The sequence below is a fragment of the Phymastichus coffea genome, unplaced genomic scaffold, assembly GCF_024137745.1.
Source record: "Phymastichus coffea isolate CEN01 unplaced genomic scaffold, Cenicafe_Pcof_1.1 PCOF00084, whole genome shotgun sequence".
Classification (NCBI taxonomy): Eukaryota; Metazoa; Arthropoda; class Insecta; order Hymenoptera; family Eulophidae; genus Phymastichus; species Phymastichus coffea.
The window spans coordinates 645,794-662,965 of record NW_026706895.1 but is presented as its reverse complement, the minus strand read 5'-3'; the positions used below and the strand labels follow the sequence as shown (position 1 = coordinate 662,965).

The following is a 17,172-nucleotide window of genomic DNA, read 5'->3' as shown; positions in this document are numbered from 1 at the left end:
GAGTACAGGCCACGGACGGATAGTAGCGCCATCAGGGCAGCTGTGGTGTTCGTCTGAATGATTTAGTTTAACATTCCATTTCCATAGTGCTGGCACCAGGATAACGCACTAACGCAGGCGGCACTTGTCACTTTGTCAGTCATCCTGCGAGCTGTAGACGTAGGACGTAGTAGGCGTTGTCGCACACGTAACCCAAGACCAACGCCTTTCGGTAATTATCAACGTTGCTCGCGCGTGTGTCCTAAACGAAGGTGTTCTCCAGTACACACTACACTGTACTTATAGCGATCGATCGAGATCGATTTTCTACAATATTCCCTATTGTAATGTGGTCATTAAAAAATTACCACATAATTTTTCGTCGAGCTCATCGAGTGTTTTGTTAAGGTCATTGCGAAACAACGCCCTTGACGAAATATGTAACAACCATATAAGGTTGCTACTGGGTTTCTAGTTGGTCACTATTATTATTAAAATACATAATGAAAGCGTAATTTAACATTAAATTTTGATCACGAAATTATTTATTATGATTCCTAAATATTCCATGCATCAATGACTGGATCGATGATTGTTAAATCACAAAATTATTTCACGTACATTTATAAAGTATTAAAGGTATATGATTGAATTTTAAGTGAAACCAATTAATGACTTTATGATTGTCAATGCATGTTCCGCAGGGGCGTCTGTTGTATTTTCAAAAACTAAAGCACACGCGAGTGCGCCGTTAGGAAGGGAGAGTAGTACCAGAGATTAGGAGGTAGACATCCTAATCTCTGGTAGTTTATCAGGCTAGTAGCGGAAGTACCGTGTTTGCCATCTTGGGCGTTTCGCGATCAGCCATTTTTTTATAGAGCTGCATCTGCATCAACAATCTCAATGCATGAATGGAAAAAAGAATAAACGACACACCGTGCAGAAAGCACGACTTTACCACACGTTCGGGAAAAAACGTGCGTTTAAAGTCGCACTTTCCACTGTTGAAAAAAAAAATTTCTAATATGTTTGAGAAAGTGGTTCTAGCCTCGTGTAATTTTTCACCCTTGCTTTGCCCGGGTGTGAACCTCGCACAAGGCAAGAATCTACTTTCTCGCACTAGTTAGATAATGTACTTTTTCGTAGCTTTCTGCTATCTTTGCGCACTCCTTTATTACCAACCCTTCGTCTTCAATTTGTACTAAAAAGCAATTCTACTTTTCTGTCTTTTCTTTTTGCAGAGGTGTGCGTATAATAAAGCGTCCTATCTTCTTTAATTAACAGGGGAAAATGAACTCGCCAACGAAACAGTTTTTAGTCTTCGCGAGTTTTATTTGCTTCGCAGGTAAGTTATTTTCAAATTTTATAGATATTTAGATTATTTATAGATATTTAGATGCATTATTCATAAATTTAAAATCAGTCTGGAGTGTGAGCAGTTTAAGAACTTTTTAGTTGTTTAATTAGAGCCAGCTCCTTTCCATTCGTGGTGTGTGTTGAGTATCAAAATTATTGACCTATTGAGGTTATTAGTTTTCATTATAAGATTCATTTCGCCCTTTCTTCCTTTCTTTTCACGCGCGAAATGCTCGACCCGTAGACAGTCTATATAATTTATCGTCGGTTGTCATTAGATGACCTTTTTGTTTCTGAAATCCAATTTTTCTCTATATATTTCCAGTGGTCGTCATTGGACAAGAGAAAAGATCATGCTCCATTCCGTTCATCATTCGTGGAGCGTGGTTTTCTTGGGAAAATGGACAAAATACTTTAACAGAAATGGATGCTACGTCAATGTCCAACAGAGGCGTTTGTATGGACGTTAAAGAAGATTATCACGTGAATTACACATTTGTCTTCAGATCTTCAACTTGTTATAGTTGTGTTAAGTTGTTGGTGCGGACTGTTAATGTTTTAGAAAAACTTGAAAGTATGATCATTATCTTTTATATTTAAGTTTAATATTTCTCATTGATATAATTATTCATTTGTAACTTTATGTTATAGCCAGCTGTGTTAATCTAGCACCAGGAATGCTACCAACTGTGGAAAATGTATGTACTGGATTACGTGCAGATCAGCAGTTGATCACACTGTTTTCTGAAAATTTTGTACCTGTTAATTGTAGATCATCTCTTGAAGGTGTTTGGCAATTCGCTTATCAGGTTTATATTATTTCTCTCATTATGACTATTTAAATGAAACAATATCATATAGTATATTATATATTATAGAACCGATTTAGATTCACTGGTGAATGCAACAACCCAGATGCACAAATTCGTTCGTGTCAAACAGCTGGTTCTCAATTCTTCATTACTAATCAGAAATTTAATATCACATACAAACAATGTTCAGGAATGAAAGGAACTTTTGATGGAGGTAAAATAAATTCTTATAATTTCTAGTTATTTTTACTTCCTATACTGAGAAAATCAAGTTTTAAGGGTACTTCACTTAACACTGTAGTGTACAAGGTATTCCCCCTCCCTCTTTTAATACCCTTTATCGTTTTCGATACTCTTCCATCGAGATACATCGAACTACCACGTTACAAACCAATCATTATTCACATCCACTAAGTTCATGGGTAAACCTTCCTATGAACACTAATTGTCTCAGGTTATTGGATCTACAGCTTAAAGTGAGTTTGGAAGTACCAGAGTTGTGATATTAATTTTGGCATTTACACTTTCTTGAAAAAAGCCATTGACACTCACCAGAAATCAAATCTAGGTCTCCTGGATGGGAGTTCTGTGTTCTATCTACTAAGCCATCGTGGATAATATTGTCAGCTAACATTTAGTTAGTCACTAATAAAAAATATTTTACTTTGCAGTGGTTGAATACAGCTGTTTGGGAGATTGGTTTGTTGATAAAAATCACTTCTTTGCTGTAGCAAATACTAAAGAATCTCGAAAAGACGAAAAGTATCGCTGTTTTTTAAAAAATCGAGATGACGATTTATATATTGGTGTGTCAATAACAGCTGAGTGTAATACTTTGAAAACTGTAGAAAAAAGTCCAGAGCGTCTTCGTGTGACGCCAGTCAAAGCCGAAGTTGTAGAACCCGGTTGTCGATTACCTCGAAATATGACGGGAAATTGGATCAATACTGCTAACATTGACGCCGATGTCTTTATAAATGAAACTCATATTGTCGAAACGTATTACCCCGACGTTGGTCGTTACCGAAGAACCATTTACGTTTGTCGTGAACAAAGAGATACGAGAGTTATGATGGCAAGATTGACTGTAGATGGATGGTAGGATTATAAATTTATTTTATTTTGTGGGAATAATTAGCTTTCTTAATATACATATTCAAATTAAATTTTTTAATTCAGTCAAAAAGATTACGTTTGCTTCGATTTCGTACCTCAACATCATAATATTATTAGATACCGAAAAGGATTAGCTGTTATTAAAGACAAATTTCATACAGTTTGTTCTTGGGTACAATTCCAGAATAAAGTAGACTGGAAATATGATCTGTTTTTGGGTTAGTACATAATTTTCAATTTGCTCCTAAATTCATTTAAAAATAATGCTCGTAATTAATTTCTGTACTTTATTCTGTTTCAGCAAAAGATCCGGTACCTGTGCGATGTCCAGTTGCTGGTAAATTTAGTTTCCAGCAAAAAGGAGACGTTCTTTTTGAAACTAGAATTCTTGGTGGTGTCACAGACACGCCTCGACCAAATATTTACTGTAAAAAAAATATTTCTGACTTTTCGGTATGTGATACAGATCAAAAAGAAATCGCTATTGACGAAACTTACTGTCTGTCCGTCGATCATCTGGGACGTCCAGTAGATATTTACAGTGCGTACATCTCTTCGTAATTTGAATGTTCATTGTTTATAAATGTTCTAAATAACTCTCTATTTTATAGGTTGGCCTGATTACAAAATGAAATGCATCGGATATTACAAAGAGAATCTAAAATCATACTTGATAACTTTTGATGAATTAGACCCTTACAGTAAATACCATTGCTGGGTTTATCAAAGAGCAGACTTAAATAGAGTTTTAATGTCGCAAGCTATTGGTCCATATTGTGATGTAAAGCAAGATGTAACAAGTTGGAATTATACTGAGGGTGCTGCAGTCGCTCTCGACTTGGTGGTAAGTTCTTCAAGCTAGGCATAAATAAATTTTAGTTTTTAATAAGACAAAATTAATTAAGATATACATTTTAGGAATACGAGAGAGAACGTGATCAATGCCCCATGCATTTCGATGATGGTTCTAATCCATGGATAAGAAGTGAAAATTATATCCAAGTATTCCACTATGGTGACTACAGCAATTCTGCCTCGGTCTACAGTTATTCAATTTTAACTTTTGTTTGTATTTTTACTTGCATTTATTAAATTGTTTGAGGACCGCGATTGAAACAAATCACGATAACTTTACTCATCGTTGTGAGAAAATTTCTCTTGCGGAAGTTAAAGAATATATTCGTAATTGATAAATCTACAAGTAAAATAATTTTTTAATATGAAACAAATGAGCCAAAAAACGCTAACGCTTTAGTTATGCGCGAAGATTGTGAATCTACTAGACTTATAGTACATCGCTTTGTGATTTACGATTATGATTCCGTCCCATATAAAATTCGTGTTTTGCTATTGCATCCACGAATATTTCGTACTAATTCCATAAATAAGTATTTGTGAAAATGAATCTTGTTAAAAATTTGTACATTTCATATAAAATAACTTTATCTTTAGAAAATAAGAGTTTTTGTTACAAACAAATTGAAATAATCATCTCTATAGAAAAATTAGTACTAATCCAGTGGATAAAGCGTAGGACTTATAAAGGAAAAAAGGCAAAAAAAATAAGAATAAGACAGCAACAAGATAAAACACATTGTAATAAACATGTACATAGTGTATATAATTTAATGTATAAGTCCTACATTATAAGCTTTAAGTTGTAAAATACTACAGCCATTTTGGAATGTTGTTTGTAATCTGCAATGAGAAGCTATTTTTTTAGTATAAAATCAAACCATGTACAATAATATGACTCGAGTATACAGTACTTCACGAGATAATTCTAACGCCCATTCCTGTTAATGTATTCTTTATGTTGTTTCTTGTAGTGAGGTCATATAAGATAATGCAAAATTTGCCATCTATGTACTTTTTATGCTCGTTTTTAAACGTAACATATCACAATTAGGTACAAAAAGTAAGAAATAAAACTACCTTTCACGCTATAGTAGTGAATGAGGTACCTTAAAAGTTCGAAAAGGGTATTAGATTTAAAAACACAAATATAGTAGGAGATAGTACATATCGATTACTGCACAACTTTATAATTGTCAACGAATCTCTAAATGCCGTTATTTATGTTACGGTAACAGTGCCTTATTAAATATATATACGTTTTTATTTTTATAATTCTAAAATAAAAAAATATTACTATCATTATTATTATTGTATTTTTATTATTGTAATCCAGAAAAAACCTATTAATTAAATATCAGTTAATAAATAATATACAAGGAGTAAATCTCTAATTGCCAGATGATATACTAGGATTTATTGAAAAATAGCTTCATACCATAATATAAACAGTCAAAAAATGTTATGACTCGCTTAATATTTTTTTCTATTGCTTTGTTTTTTACATTTTGCTATAAAATGTATATACAATTTTTAATTTATATATAAAAATTATATTTATAAAATTATTTCGATTATTACAGAAAAATGCAAAATCATCGAAAGAAAAATTTATGGTAGCAGTAGGAAAATGCTATTATTTCAATGTATAGAAACATAGATAGTCGGAACGAATGAAACTGGAAAGAGTTTTTCGAGCCTATGAACTGAAGCAGCTACGATTTTCCAAAGGATAGTACATTTTTTTCGAGATAAGAGATAAACGCTATGACCCCCACTACATACGTACGCTTGCGTACGAATGCGGACGAATCACACGATTCCAGTGCAAGCACTAGAAATTCGTAGTTCTAGTTACTAATACCAACAGTTGTAACAGATGATTAAATGTCGCTAACTATGAGTAAACAAAATACAGTTTGTTAACCTCAAAATTATTTTACCGTTAACATAATTATTATTTATATTGCATGTTTCTTACCTACTTAATAGCACCACAATAGCACAATTATTAAAAAACAACAATCGCGTCGACGTTAAACAAGAAGTTATCTCGTATCTTGCTGCTTTTATGCTATAGCATAAACAAACTGTATTTTGTTTACTCATAGTTAGCGACATTTAATCATCTGTTGCGACTGTTGGTATTAGTAACTAGAACTACGAATTTCTAGTGATTACACTTGAATCGTGTGATTCGTCCGTATTCGTACGCAAGCGTATGGATATATATGTGACCGGGGCCTATCTAAACTAGGCTGCCAATTTGCAAATCGGCAGTCTTTTGTACGATGTCTCGCGTCATTGCTGTTATTCATGTTGGGATGCGGTGAAAAAATGGTATTAGGAGAATAGGAAAAAAATTGAAAAATCATGAGCACGATTAATTGGTCGGAGCTCTTTCCAACTAAATTGAGTGCCATTATATTCATCCTTTACATTGCGTTGTTTGTCAATCAAGGTAAGGCTTGATAGGTTAGATCACGCAATATTTCTCGATGTATGACATCAAAATACTCGTTGCTTTGATTATTCAAATGTCATCATCGACTTTCAAAACGATTCATTTAATGTTTGTAGCTTACAAGCGTTCTTGATCATTTATTGCGTATTTAATTTATTTTACTTAGATTATATTGAGCGTATTCGTTTATAATTATTGAATTTAGTCAGAATATAGTAGAAAGCTTTTTATAATAATATATATAATTCTTAACAATAATTGCAATGTTTTAAAATAATACTGATTGGTGAAAATCTTGTCTAAAAAATCAAATGAATTTTCAATGATTGCCTTTAAATATTTAATAACTTTACTAAATATCTGATAAAAATCTTATCTAATGCGTGTTTTTGCATTAGTATTTTGATTGTATGTCATTTTTAGGAATTATTATAACATGGTCTCAGAATAAAGGAGAATATGATTACAACATTGTCATTGTTGTTCTTATGACTGAAGTCCTTAAATTAGTTATTTCAGCTGTTTTGTACTGCAAAGAGTGAGTTGCAAATAAGATTAAATTTTTTATTTTTTCTTTATAAAAATTGCAATAAACTCTTATGTTTTAGAAATAGTTTGGCAAGCTTAGCGAATGAAGTTTTCAAGCATAAAAGGGGTAAGTTTTTCTATAGGTTCTACACTTTATTTAATTTGAAAAAAATTATCAAATTATACATTCATATTTTGACTTGCAGTGCTATTACTGTATATGGTTCCATCCTCTCTCTACTGTCTATATAACAATTTATCATTTGTGAATCTTGCTGCATTTGATCCTCCTACGTACTTCCTGCTTCTGCAACTACGAGTTGTTGTCACTGGAATTATATTTCAAGTATTGTTCTTTTATTTAATGAAATTATTTACAAAGTTGTATCTTCCTAATATTTGTTATTTATTTCAGCTTGTATTTAAACAAAAATTGTCAACCAAGCAATGGCTATCATTAGTATTATTAACTTTAGGATGTATGATAAAACATCTGAATCTGGACTATGAGAATTCACTAATAAAAAGCAATTTTCAGTTGAATATTAACATAGTATTTATTTTCATTCAGGTTTGAATAAAAACAATTGTCTTATATTCTGCTAAATGTAGTTATAAAATCATTCTCAAACTATTTATTTTTTATTTCAGACAATTTGTTCTTGCCTAGCAGGTGTTTATAATGAGTACCTGTTGAAAGGAGAAGGTGCTAATGTAAATATCTTTGTACAAAATGTTTTTATGTACCTAGATAGTATATTATGCAACATTGCTGTACTGTTTATACAAGGTAATTTTTTGGAAGCTTTCAACAATTCAGGGTCTCATATATTTATGGATCCTAAAGTTCTCTTGATAATGTTTAACAATGCAGCAATAGGCGTTATTACAAGTTTTTTCTTGAAAAATTTAAATTCAATTGTCAAGACTTTTGCCAGTGCCTTAGAACTTGTTTTTACTGCCTTATTTTGTTGGTTATTTTTTGGAATTCCAATTTATTTGAATACTGCTATTGCAATTACTATAGTTAGCTATGCAGTCATACTGTACTCCCAGAATCCAGTACAAAATGTAAGATCAAAAACGCATGATGTTACCAATACCGAACAAATCCAAGAATTTATTCCAAAACGCGATTCACAAATTGTTTAAAAATGGATCATACTTCTTATTACTCTATCATTTAGATTTTTTAAGTGCAAAATAAGTATTTTTTTTGTTTGACTCAGTTCTTATATGATTCAATGTCACATACAAACAAATCTTTTACTGTTTAAATAATCTCTTAGATGAGATTCAACATCATGTTCAATCATATGGTAATACTGATGTTTTAAAATCCGAATTAAATATTTTCATCTCTAGTATACTAGGTTTGCTTTTATGTAAAAATATCTTTAAGAATATTCTTATTATTATGATGAACTGTTACATAATTAATATACTTTTTTGCACTTAGAATCGATTTTGTAGCGTACAATCAAAGAATACAGTTTTTAATGACAATATCGTGATTTAATAGTTTTAAGATACTTAGTTAAATAAGAAATTCATTATTTGAGTATTAGCGAAAATCAGTTATTGCTGTAAAAAATTTCTTCTTATTATTTTTAATTTAATTTATTTCTAAACACACTGAACTTGAAACAATCTTTTTATAGACATTTATATGAATAACAATTTCAAATTTGATTGTGTAAATTAACTTTTTAAAGATTTGGAGAATTATTCTGTACAATAAAAAATGGAAATCTTTAGTGATAATATTAGTATTTTAGATACGCAAATGACAAGTTTCATTGACAAGCATTATAGTATTTATAAATATATATTCTAAGCGTTTTTTTGATAATGAAATGATTTTGTTATTAATATTTGATTATAATTATACATTAATATATAGTTCTACATTTAGCATGTTATGTATATGAGAAAGACATGAGTTGTGTATAAAAGTGAATGAACAACCTTTTTTTTATAAAATCAAACTGCGACTAATGTGAAGAGTATTTATAATATAAACATTTACGACAAACGATACTTTGTTATTTGAAAATGTAGAATGACCAAAGGCTTTGTTAAATAAAAAATTGTGATAAGACAATTACTAGAACGAACTAATATTTCTTAAATGTCTATCTTTTTTATTTTGATAGAATAACATTTTTGATTATATTATTTATATTATTTATTTAACTATTATTTATTAATCAAAATTAATTTATACTACCAGTCACGTACTTTTGCGCCCCCACGAGCAAAATCAAACGTGACTTCTGGCCCACTTTCATTTCCTTTCACATTGCAATAATCAAAACCGATTGAACGTGAAATTACAAAACGTCGCGTGAGATTGTTATATAGAGATAATGTGCTCAGTCAGTTTGTATTTTATTTGTAACCAACTGTTCGTAACAAATTGTAAAATTGTGTATCTAGTAGAAATTAACGTATAGAGACGAGCGGGGACGCGTTTGTTGGCTCTTTCCAAAAGCTAACGAAAAACAATCTGAAAAAATTCGACCGTATTTTACCTAAAATACAAAAATTTTCTTTCCTATACATTATTTTCTGTCATTAATATTTACGGAGATGTATGAAAAGTTGAATGCAAGTTTCAATTTTCGGGAAAAATGCTGGTACGCGCATCATATTTGATAAAAATAAATGTTTAATCAGATTTAGGTAGGGTTTGGAAACAGCTATAAAATGCTGTACTTTAAATGTTCGTGCGTTTTTTTTTCCGAGAATTGGCAAAGGATGAACGATCAAAGAATCATCGTTTGAAATAAATAGAAAAACGTTTGATTGCATTCGTGACCCATCCGTTTGAAAGCTCTCGAAAAGATCTAACAAACGCGCCCTCACACTCTCTTTATGTTAATTTCTACCAAAGATACGCAGTTTTACAGTTTGACCAATTTTGAAAAGGAAGGGGGCAATAGTATGTGAATGGCAGTATACGAGAAAAACATATTACATGATATTTGTGGAACTGCATTGCCGTAACGATTCAAAAAAAAGTAAAGCTACTTATATCTTTTATCTGTAAATTGTGCCACAGCAATATTTCATTTCTTATTTTTTTATTTGATTATTCTATGGCTAAGGAGATCATTAGAGCCTCGCTGAGGAATCCAACGCTCCAGCAACTTTACGTATTCTAAACAGAAACTATTTTTGAAAGATACTGACTTGAAAACTGAAAAAAATCACGTTGCTGTGTCAGCTAGTCAGAAACAATGATAAAAGTCTGGAGCGTCATCTACCTGTTAAAAAAAAAATTATTAATAATAAAAACGTATACGTTTGGCAGTTTTCAAATTTGCTGATGCTATAAAACGCCCGTTAAAGACAATTCGCATCGAGTACTTCAGACTGGTAAAAGCAGCCAGTTTTCAATGATGAAAATAATAAGTTATTATTTTCCAAATAAGCATCCAAGTTTTGGTATCAATATAAATGTGAAAGAAAGAATATATTAACATTAATTTCTATAGCCAAGATAATTTGTTCTGCTTATTTCCAAAACTACAAACGGCGTGACATAATAAGCGGCGTTGTATTTCTAATTATTATTTCGATGCTTTCGCAAAACATTGAGACAATAGCTTCGTAAATGATCGCAAATTTTGTGCTGTTTTGGTATTTCAAGCTTCCGACCACATTTGTGAGTATTTGGTGGATTATCCATCTCGCTAGTTACTCTTGAATCACAGAGATATCACGCCGTTGACTTATATTATCTCGTCCGTCAGCAGCTTCGCGTATACCCGAGGTAGGCTTATGCGAGCTTCGATAAATATTCTATCTCTGCTAGATATGCTCGAAGTCCACGATTAACCGTATCGTATAGCAATCGTTAATTTTTCTATTGGCGCTGAATAAAAGTGGATCTGCTCCGCAGCGATAGTTCGGCACGCTTTTCATTTTCAATGGTCTCTTCGACGTAGACTTACACTCCTCCTGCCAAGCCGTATTTTAAGACCGTCGCGCAACTATCTAGCGTGCAGATGTGCAAAACGATAATAATTGATTATTTGTTGCAGATGGCATATAATAAATAAGAAAACGTACTTTAAACTTATCGATGTATATCGTCGAAAACATTTATTTTATTATTTATTTTATTACTCATTATGAAATGAAGTAGCTGCAGTTTGTACATTTTGTGTTTAATTAATGGAGTTATTATTCTTTATCTTTTCGAAACGTATGCATTCACTGCTAAAAGATAATAATTTCCCTTTGGCTGTAAGGTGATTTCAAAGTCTTCCATCTAGAGCTTTTTTATTTTATTATTGTAACGGTCCTATCTGAGTTCTTCTCTTATTTTCACTGGATTACTGCGACCCGTTAAACTCGTCAATCTACTTACATAAATTAGCATATTAAACGGCGTCACCTCATATATTATATGATTGTATTAGTACTAGAGTCAAATTTCACGACCATATGAGGAGCGTGATGTCACTCAACTTATAGATGGGTAATTCTAGGCTATTTCGATTGACTTGTAACCCTTAGGTTACGGATTTTTTTTTAATTTGGCACAATTGTTGTATACATAAAACTGAGATTTTTCCCAAATTTTGGAGACGATACATTAATTATATCAAAAGTTATTAACAATTAAAGAAAAATGATAAAAAATTTTCAAACAGCTATATTTTAAAAACTAATAAAGATATCGAAGTCGGATTTTTTTCAAAATACTTATAATGCCTTAAAATTTCGAAATAATTACAACAATAATTGTTTAAACAAAAAGTTAATAACTTTCGAAAAAAAATTTTTATTGTTTATTGTTGTAATTATTTTGAAAGTTCAAGGTATTATAAGTAATTTGGGAAAACTCCGATTCGGTATCTTTATTAGTTTTTTAGATTAAAGCTAAAGTACCTTTCGACCGTGAGTCCGCTGGAGCGCTACCGCAGCCTTACGCCGAGGCGTCTTCTTTTGATTAGGGCTACGCTTTCCGATATGTCGGGCCCTTGAATTTTATGATTGATTTCGATAGCAAAAATCCTCAGGAATACGTAGGAGCAAGAATTTTTCAAAAAAAAATATACTTTTTGAGATATTAGCAATTGTTTAAACAAAAAGTTAATAACTTTCGAAAAAATTTTTTTATTTTTTATTGTTGTAATTATTTTGAAATTTTAAGGCATTATAAGTATTTTGAAAAAAATCCGACTTCGATATCTATTAGTTTTTAAAATATAGCTGTTTGAAAATTTTTTATCATTTTTCTTTAATTGTTAATAACTTTTGATATAATTAATGTATCGTCTCCAAAATTTGGGAAAAATCTCAGTTTTATGTGTACAACAATTGTGCCAAATTAAAAAAAAATCCGTAACCTAAGGGTTACAAGTCAATCGAAATAGCCTAGAATTACCCAGATATAGATATAATAGTTTTTATTTTTCAATTAAAGTGCACTAATTAAGAGTAATTTCAATGTAACAAAGTTATTTTTATATAGATTTTAGGGCATAGATTAAGATTATAATAATTTTAATTACTTTTAATTACTAAATTATATTGAATTTTAATTTGCAAATTTAATTTGTTTATTATGTTGTAAATGTTAATTATTATAATAAAGCTGATACTCTGAACTCAAGATGACTATCTGAGAAACATGAATAAGAATTCGTTTCATTGATAACATCTTAGTTATTACTGTTATCAATAAATAAATAATTAATAATTTATTTAAACAAATAATTGTATATGAATCGAAAGCGTTAATTTTGTACATAACAACGACATTTTTATGATTTATTAATTTATTTGCATTATAAGATTTTACAAAAAACCGTTGCAAATACGAAAAAATTGATTATGATTCAAATGTTATTAACTAATTTAAGTAGTTCTTTTTTTAATTTACTTCTAAAAGCAATAAACTATTGCTATATGTCAAATTTTATCATTATTTTATTGTAAATATTGCATTATTATATTAAATAACTTTATTGATTAATAACTTTTGATTATACTTTTTTCGATAATTGTAAAGTATACTTAAATAACCCATTTGTACTTCTGTAAATTTTATATACTTTAGAATTTCGTTATTACGGTCTATTCTCTTGTAAATTAGAAAAAATGATTTGGCACAATTGCGTAAACAGCTCGAAGAGGGCTGTCCTGCGAAAAGAGACGGGAAAATTTGTGTATAAATACGCTGACTTTTGCACAGGCTATTCTCTCCTAGCCTTGCAAAGTGAGCGCTCGAGATCGAATAAACTTGGCTTATACCTAAGTTCTTTCTTTCAAGTGATTAACTAAGCAATTCCTTCCTTTCCTATTGTAATTTACGCTCGACTCATAGAACATTTCGCGCTATGAGAAACTTGGGCTATGCCACGTTGTATTACGTCTCGGACCTTTTTAAAAGGGAAAAAGCAACTGGGACGCTCCGCTGCTCCCTTCTTCAAAACGTTCCTCGACGTAATACAACGTGGTATAGCCCAAGATACGTAAATAACTAATTCATAGTCGATAAGATTAAAATGTCAAATGATTTGTAACAAGATTTTCAACTGAGATTAATCCAAGTCCACTTAATTATGAGCAGTACACTCCTGCAACCATACAAATACGTGGCTTACTTTATTTAGTTCTCTGTGTTCTTTCAAGACGGCGTTTCATTAGATGAAAATCTTCAATTAATACACGTGAATCAAGGAAAATATCCATGAAATCAATTCACTGAATTTCTTCAGGCGAAACATTTTGGGCGTTCTTCATTTCTCGGCTTCGCCTCGGATGTCGATTTACACGAACTGATAAGGCTTGCCATTTTTCTTTCCGTGATTTTTGAATTTGACGATGGATACGGATGACTGACTCTCTCGGCCTCATTACTTGTAAATCTGTATTTCTTGGTCTCTTGGCTCGTCAGGCTGTATGCCAAGCTGAAATGAGTTTAGCGTACCTTGTCCTTCTCGGCATGTAACAGGCCGCGGCTAATGCCACGTTTCATTGAGTTATACCCTGTTGCGTTGCTTGCGTGTCTCCCAGGTCCAACTGATCACATTAATATTTCACGATCTATATTAACTTTTACTGGTCATCCATTTATTCGCCTCTTCAAATCCACGCAATTCAACTACGAGGGAAGGTAAGGATTTCTCATATCTGTTAATACAGGATAATTAATTATACTTATATGTCGACGTGTCAATTGCGATTTGGAGTTTTTCTTATTTTATGATCACATGACTCCTGATTGCGAATGGCTAGGGTAAAAAAACGTGTACTTATACTATCGGCGTAAAATTTACGGCGATGACTTAAAAATGACAATGAATTTTCAGAACTTTTACGAGTGCACTTTATAAAATTTCAATGCTCTAAAAATTGTGGACTCTCATCATAAAAGTTGTCTCTGCGTTACCGGTCTGTTACAGTAATTTTTTCGATGAACTTTTTCTCCCTGTACTAACCTTGATAGCTTTTTGTCTATTCAGTATTTTTTAAAATCGAAAAAGCCTGTTTCTTTTATGACTTCATCTACAAATGAGTATAATTCAAAATTATCGCAAGTTATCGACAGACGCAGATTTGATTATTAATAATAGGACTTTTTCGATGCTTGGTAACTGCAGACTACATTGTATCAAAATTTGTTCTGGATATTCTTGCGATCAAAAAATGGGATATTAAAATCTAAAAATTGTACTACTATTGTCACCTCCCTACAAATTTGTTGCGAGTTGTTATTGTAAAGTAATTGTGTAACTGAAAAATCATGTCGTGTTGTAAATTCAACTCAAAGCTAAATATTGTAGAAATAAGTTTTGTTAATTTTTAATGAAACATAAATGAATTCACAAAGTCATACCCAGCTCCCTGATTACGATCAATGTCATGCTCTGTCTATAAAGTGGTTAGCCAACTTAAAACTAAAGCACCACACGATGAAGCATATTCTTAGAATCATGTTTCACAATAAGCCTTTAATATATTTTTGGGTAATGATATGTGCACGCAAGCATTGTGACTGTAAAAATATTACTAAAAACTTGCTCAAAACATCTACGTCACATTACGGATGTAAGAAATGAACTTTTGTAGAAAAGAGAGCACGAAAATTATAGATATTGATTATAATTTAAGATCTTTTCAAGAAGATAGTGGTGTCGAACTTGAAATTATACGATACTTTGATCATATTACGCTATGTTTATGAAATTTACAAATTTGCAAGCACCTAAGAAATGATTTAAAAATGGAACTGACTTTGTTGAAGAAATACATGTTTAACACCATACATCGATTCCGATCGCAAACACTATATCTACAATATTGTAAACAACGATATACCCAATAAGTTAACTAATATTCATGATTTATGTTAAAAGCTTCCAATTGTGTTTTCTGTGTATGTGAATTGCAAATATTTTGTAGCTACGAAATATGATATACAAACAAATTATATTGCAAGGTATATTGCTAAAGAATTAAACTAAGAATGTAATGTAAGAGAAAACATTTAACGGTATGTATACGCAGGAATGTTATATGAAGATTTATGTGATCTTAAAATAAGAGATTTTATTATGAGTTTAATAATATATAGTTATAATGTTAGTGAATTACTCCTAAATCACTTCAGCAATAAAATAATTATTTGATAAAATGCTTTGAATATATATATATATATATATATATACACACACACACACACACACACACACACACACACACACACACACACACACACACACACACACACACACATGTTTATATATATGAATATAAGTTTCTAATCTATCTTTGATAGAAATCTTTTTCAAGTTTCTGATTAGTTTAAGCTTTGAACAACAAAGTTCATAGTTTTTGTAAGTCCTTAACTTTGAAAGTGTGCGTTAAAACCGTGTGTAAATTAAAAAAATATTCTATGGATAACCTCATTGAGTCGCAAAAATCTAAATTTAATTACAAGGGAATCGAGTAGAAAACAGTATTTATTTAAATAGTTCACTTGTATTACACTTGTATTTTCTAATAACAAATATAATAAACGAACGAGTACATTTTGAATTTAATTAGAACGTTTTATTTGTGTACACTCCTTCCTTACGACCGTGTGACTTTTGGCCCACTTTCATCCCCTTTCATATTGCAATAATCAAAACCGATTTAACGTGAGATTACGAAACGTCGCGTGAGATTAATATGTAGAGACAATTCGCTCGGTCAGTTTTTATTTTGTTTGGGGCAAAGTAGTCTCATAACCGAAAGAATTACGGATAGACCGGAATTCTTTTGCGCTCACCGTCAAATTTCTTTTGAAGATGTAGATGGGTTGAATGTAAACAGAGTGAAATATTAGGAATGTAGAATTTTGGATAATTAAATAATTAGACGATTTCAGATGAAGAGGATCGCTTATTGGATATCTTCTTTGTATTAAAAGATACAATGCAATTTATAGCGCCAATTTCGAAAAAATAAGTCAGTAAAAAAATAACTCGATAATGTCAAAAAGCAATCATGAGTCTATTCAACCATCGCAGGTCGCAGTCAAGTCACAAAAGAGCATTGATTATCAGAACAGCCGTCACTATCTTAATTCCTGAAGCATAATGACCTTTGAAAAAACAGCAAAGTCGACCAAGCTATCGTGGCGCAAGAGGCCAGTCAAGTCGAATTGTCGCCTTTCGGTGGGCAAACGATAAGATTGCGTAGGCGACGCGACGTCGGTGGAGGCGATGAATGGCTGAAGATTGTAGTGCGCACAACACCTAGTAAATAAATATGTAGGTCGACGTTCCTTTGCTCGTACGGTCGTCGTCGTCGAGGCTGCCAGAGGGCTAATAAATAATATCTTTTCACTTTCTATTCTTTCGCGTGGAAAAAGCCGACTTGATCGAATACATATATAGGCAAACGAGACTCGAGTTCCACGTGGACGTTAGCCTCCTTTACAAACGGAAGTTATGTTAATGTCGTGAGACCGTTGTGGTGTTCCGAGAGTTTTTTGAGGACGGATGTGTTTGGTAGACGTGGATGTTTAAACATATATAATGCAGGTCTTATTTT

At 31.6% G+C, this 17,172-nt stretch overlaps 2 protein-coding genes and 1 long non-coding RNA gene across 4 annotated transcripts; 2 read left to right on the top strand and 1 right to left on the bottom strand.

Moving 5' to 3' along the window:
- The first annotated feature begins 40 nt into the window (after window positions 1–40).
- LOC131668883 (uncharacterized) lies at window positions 41–5,398 on the top strand. Of its 2 annotated transcripts, none has more exons than XM_058943354.1 (10): window positions 41–211; window positions 1,264–1,324; window positions 1,661–1,909; window positions 1,987–2,144; window positions 2,214–2,361; window positions 2,819–3,245; window positions 3,327–3,481; window positions 3,565–3,804; window positions 3,875–4,107; window positions 4,182–5,398. In XM_058943354.1, the coding sequence occupies exons 2-10, from the start codon at window positions 1,270–1,272 to the stop codon at window positions 4,353–4,355; spliced, it is 1,839 nt and encodes a 612-aa protein (XP_058799337.1). In that variant the 5' UTR covers window positions 41–211; window positions 1,264–1,269; the 3' UTR covers window positions 4,356–5,398. The 2 variants fall into 2 exon arrangements, with proteins under 2 accessions (XP_058799337.1, XP_058799336.1); XM_058943353.1 differs by having other exon boundaries at window positions 42–211; window positions 1,221–1,324.
- LOC131668868 (uncharacterized) lies at window positions 3,584–6,235 on the bottom strand. Its single transcript, XR_009302319.1, has 4 exons — window positions 6,100–6,235; window positions 3,964–4,121; window positions 3,762–3,880; window positions 3,584–3,688 (listed from the first exon to the last, which is right to left on the bottom strand). It is a non-coding gene; the product is annotated as an uncharacterized LOC131668868 (long non-coding RNA).
- A 172-nt stretch (window positions 6,236–6,407) lies between these two features.
- On the top strand, window positions 6,408–9,203 carry LOC131668867 (UDP-galactose transporter senju). Its single transcript, XM_058943338.1, has 6 exons — window positions 6,408–6,579; window positions 7,006–7,120; window positions 7,191–7,237; window positions 7,317–7,456; window positions 7,526–7,681; window positions 7,762–9,203. The coding sequence occupies exons 1-6, from the start codon at window positions 6,492–6,494 to the stop codon at window positions 8,260–8,262; spliced, it is 1,047 nt and encodes a 348-aa protein (XP_058799321.1). The 5' UTR covers window positions 6,408–6,491; the 3' UTR covers window positions 8,263–9,203.
- The last annotated feature ends 7,969 nt before the right edge of the window (window positions 9,204–17,172 follow it).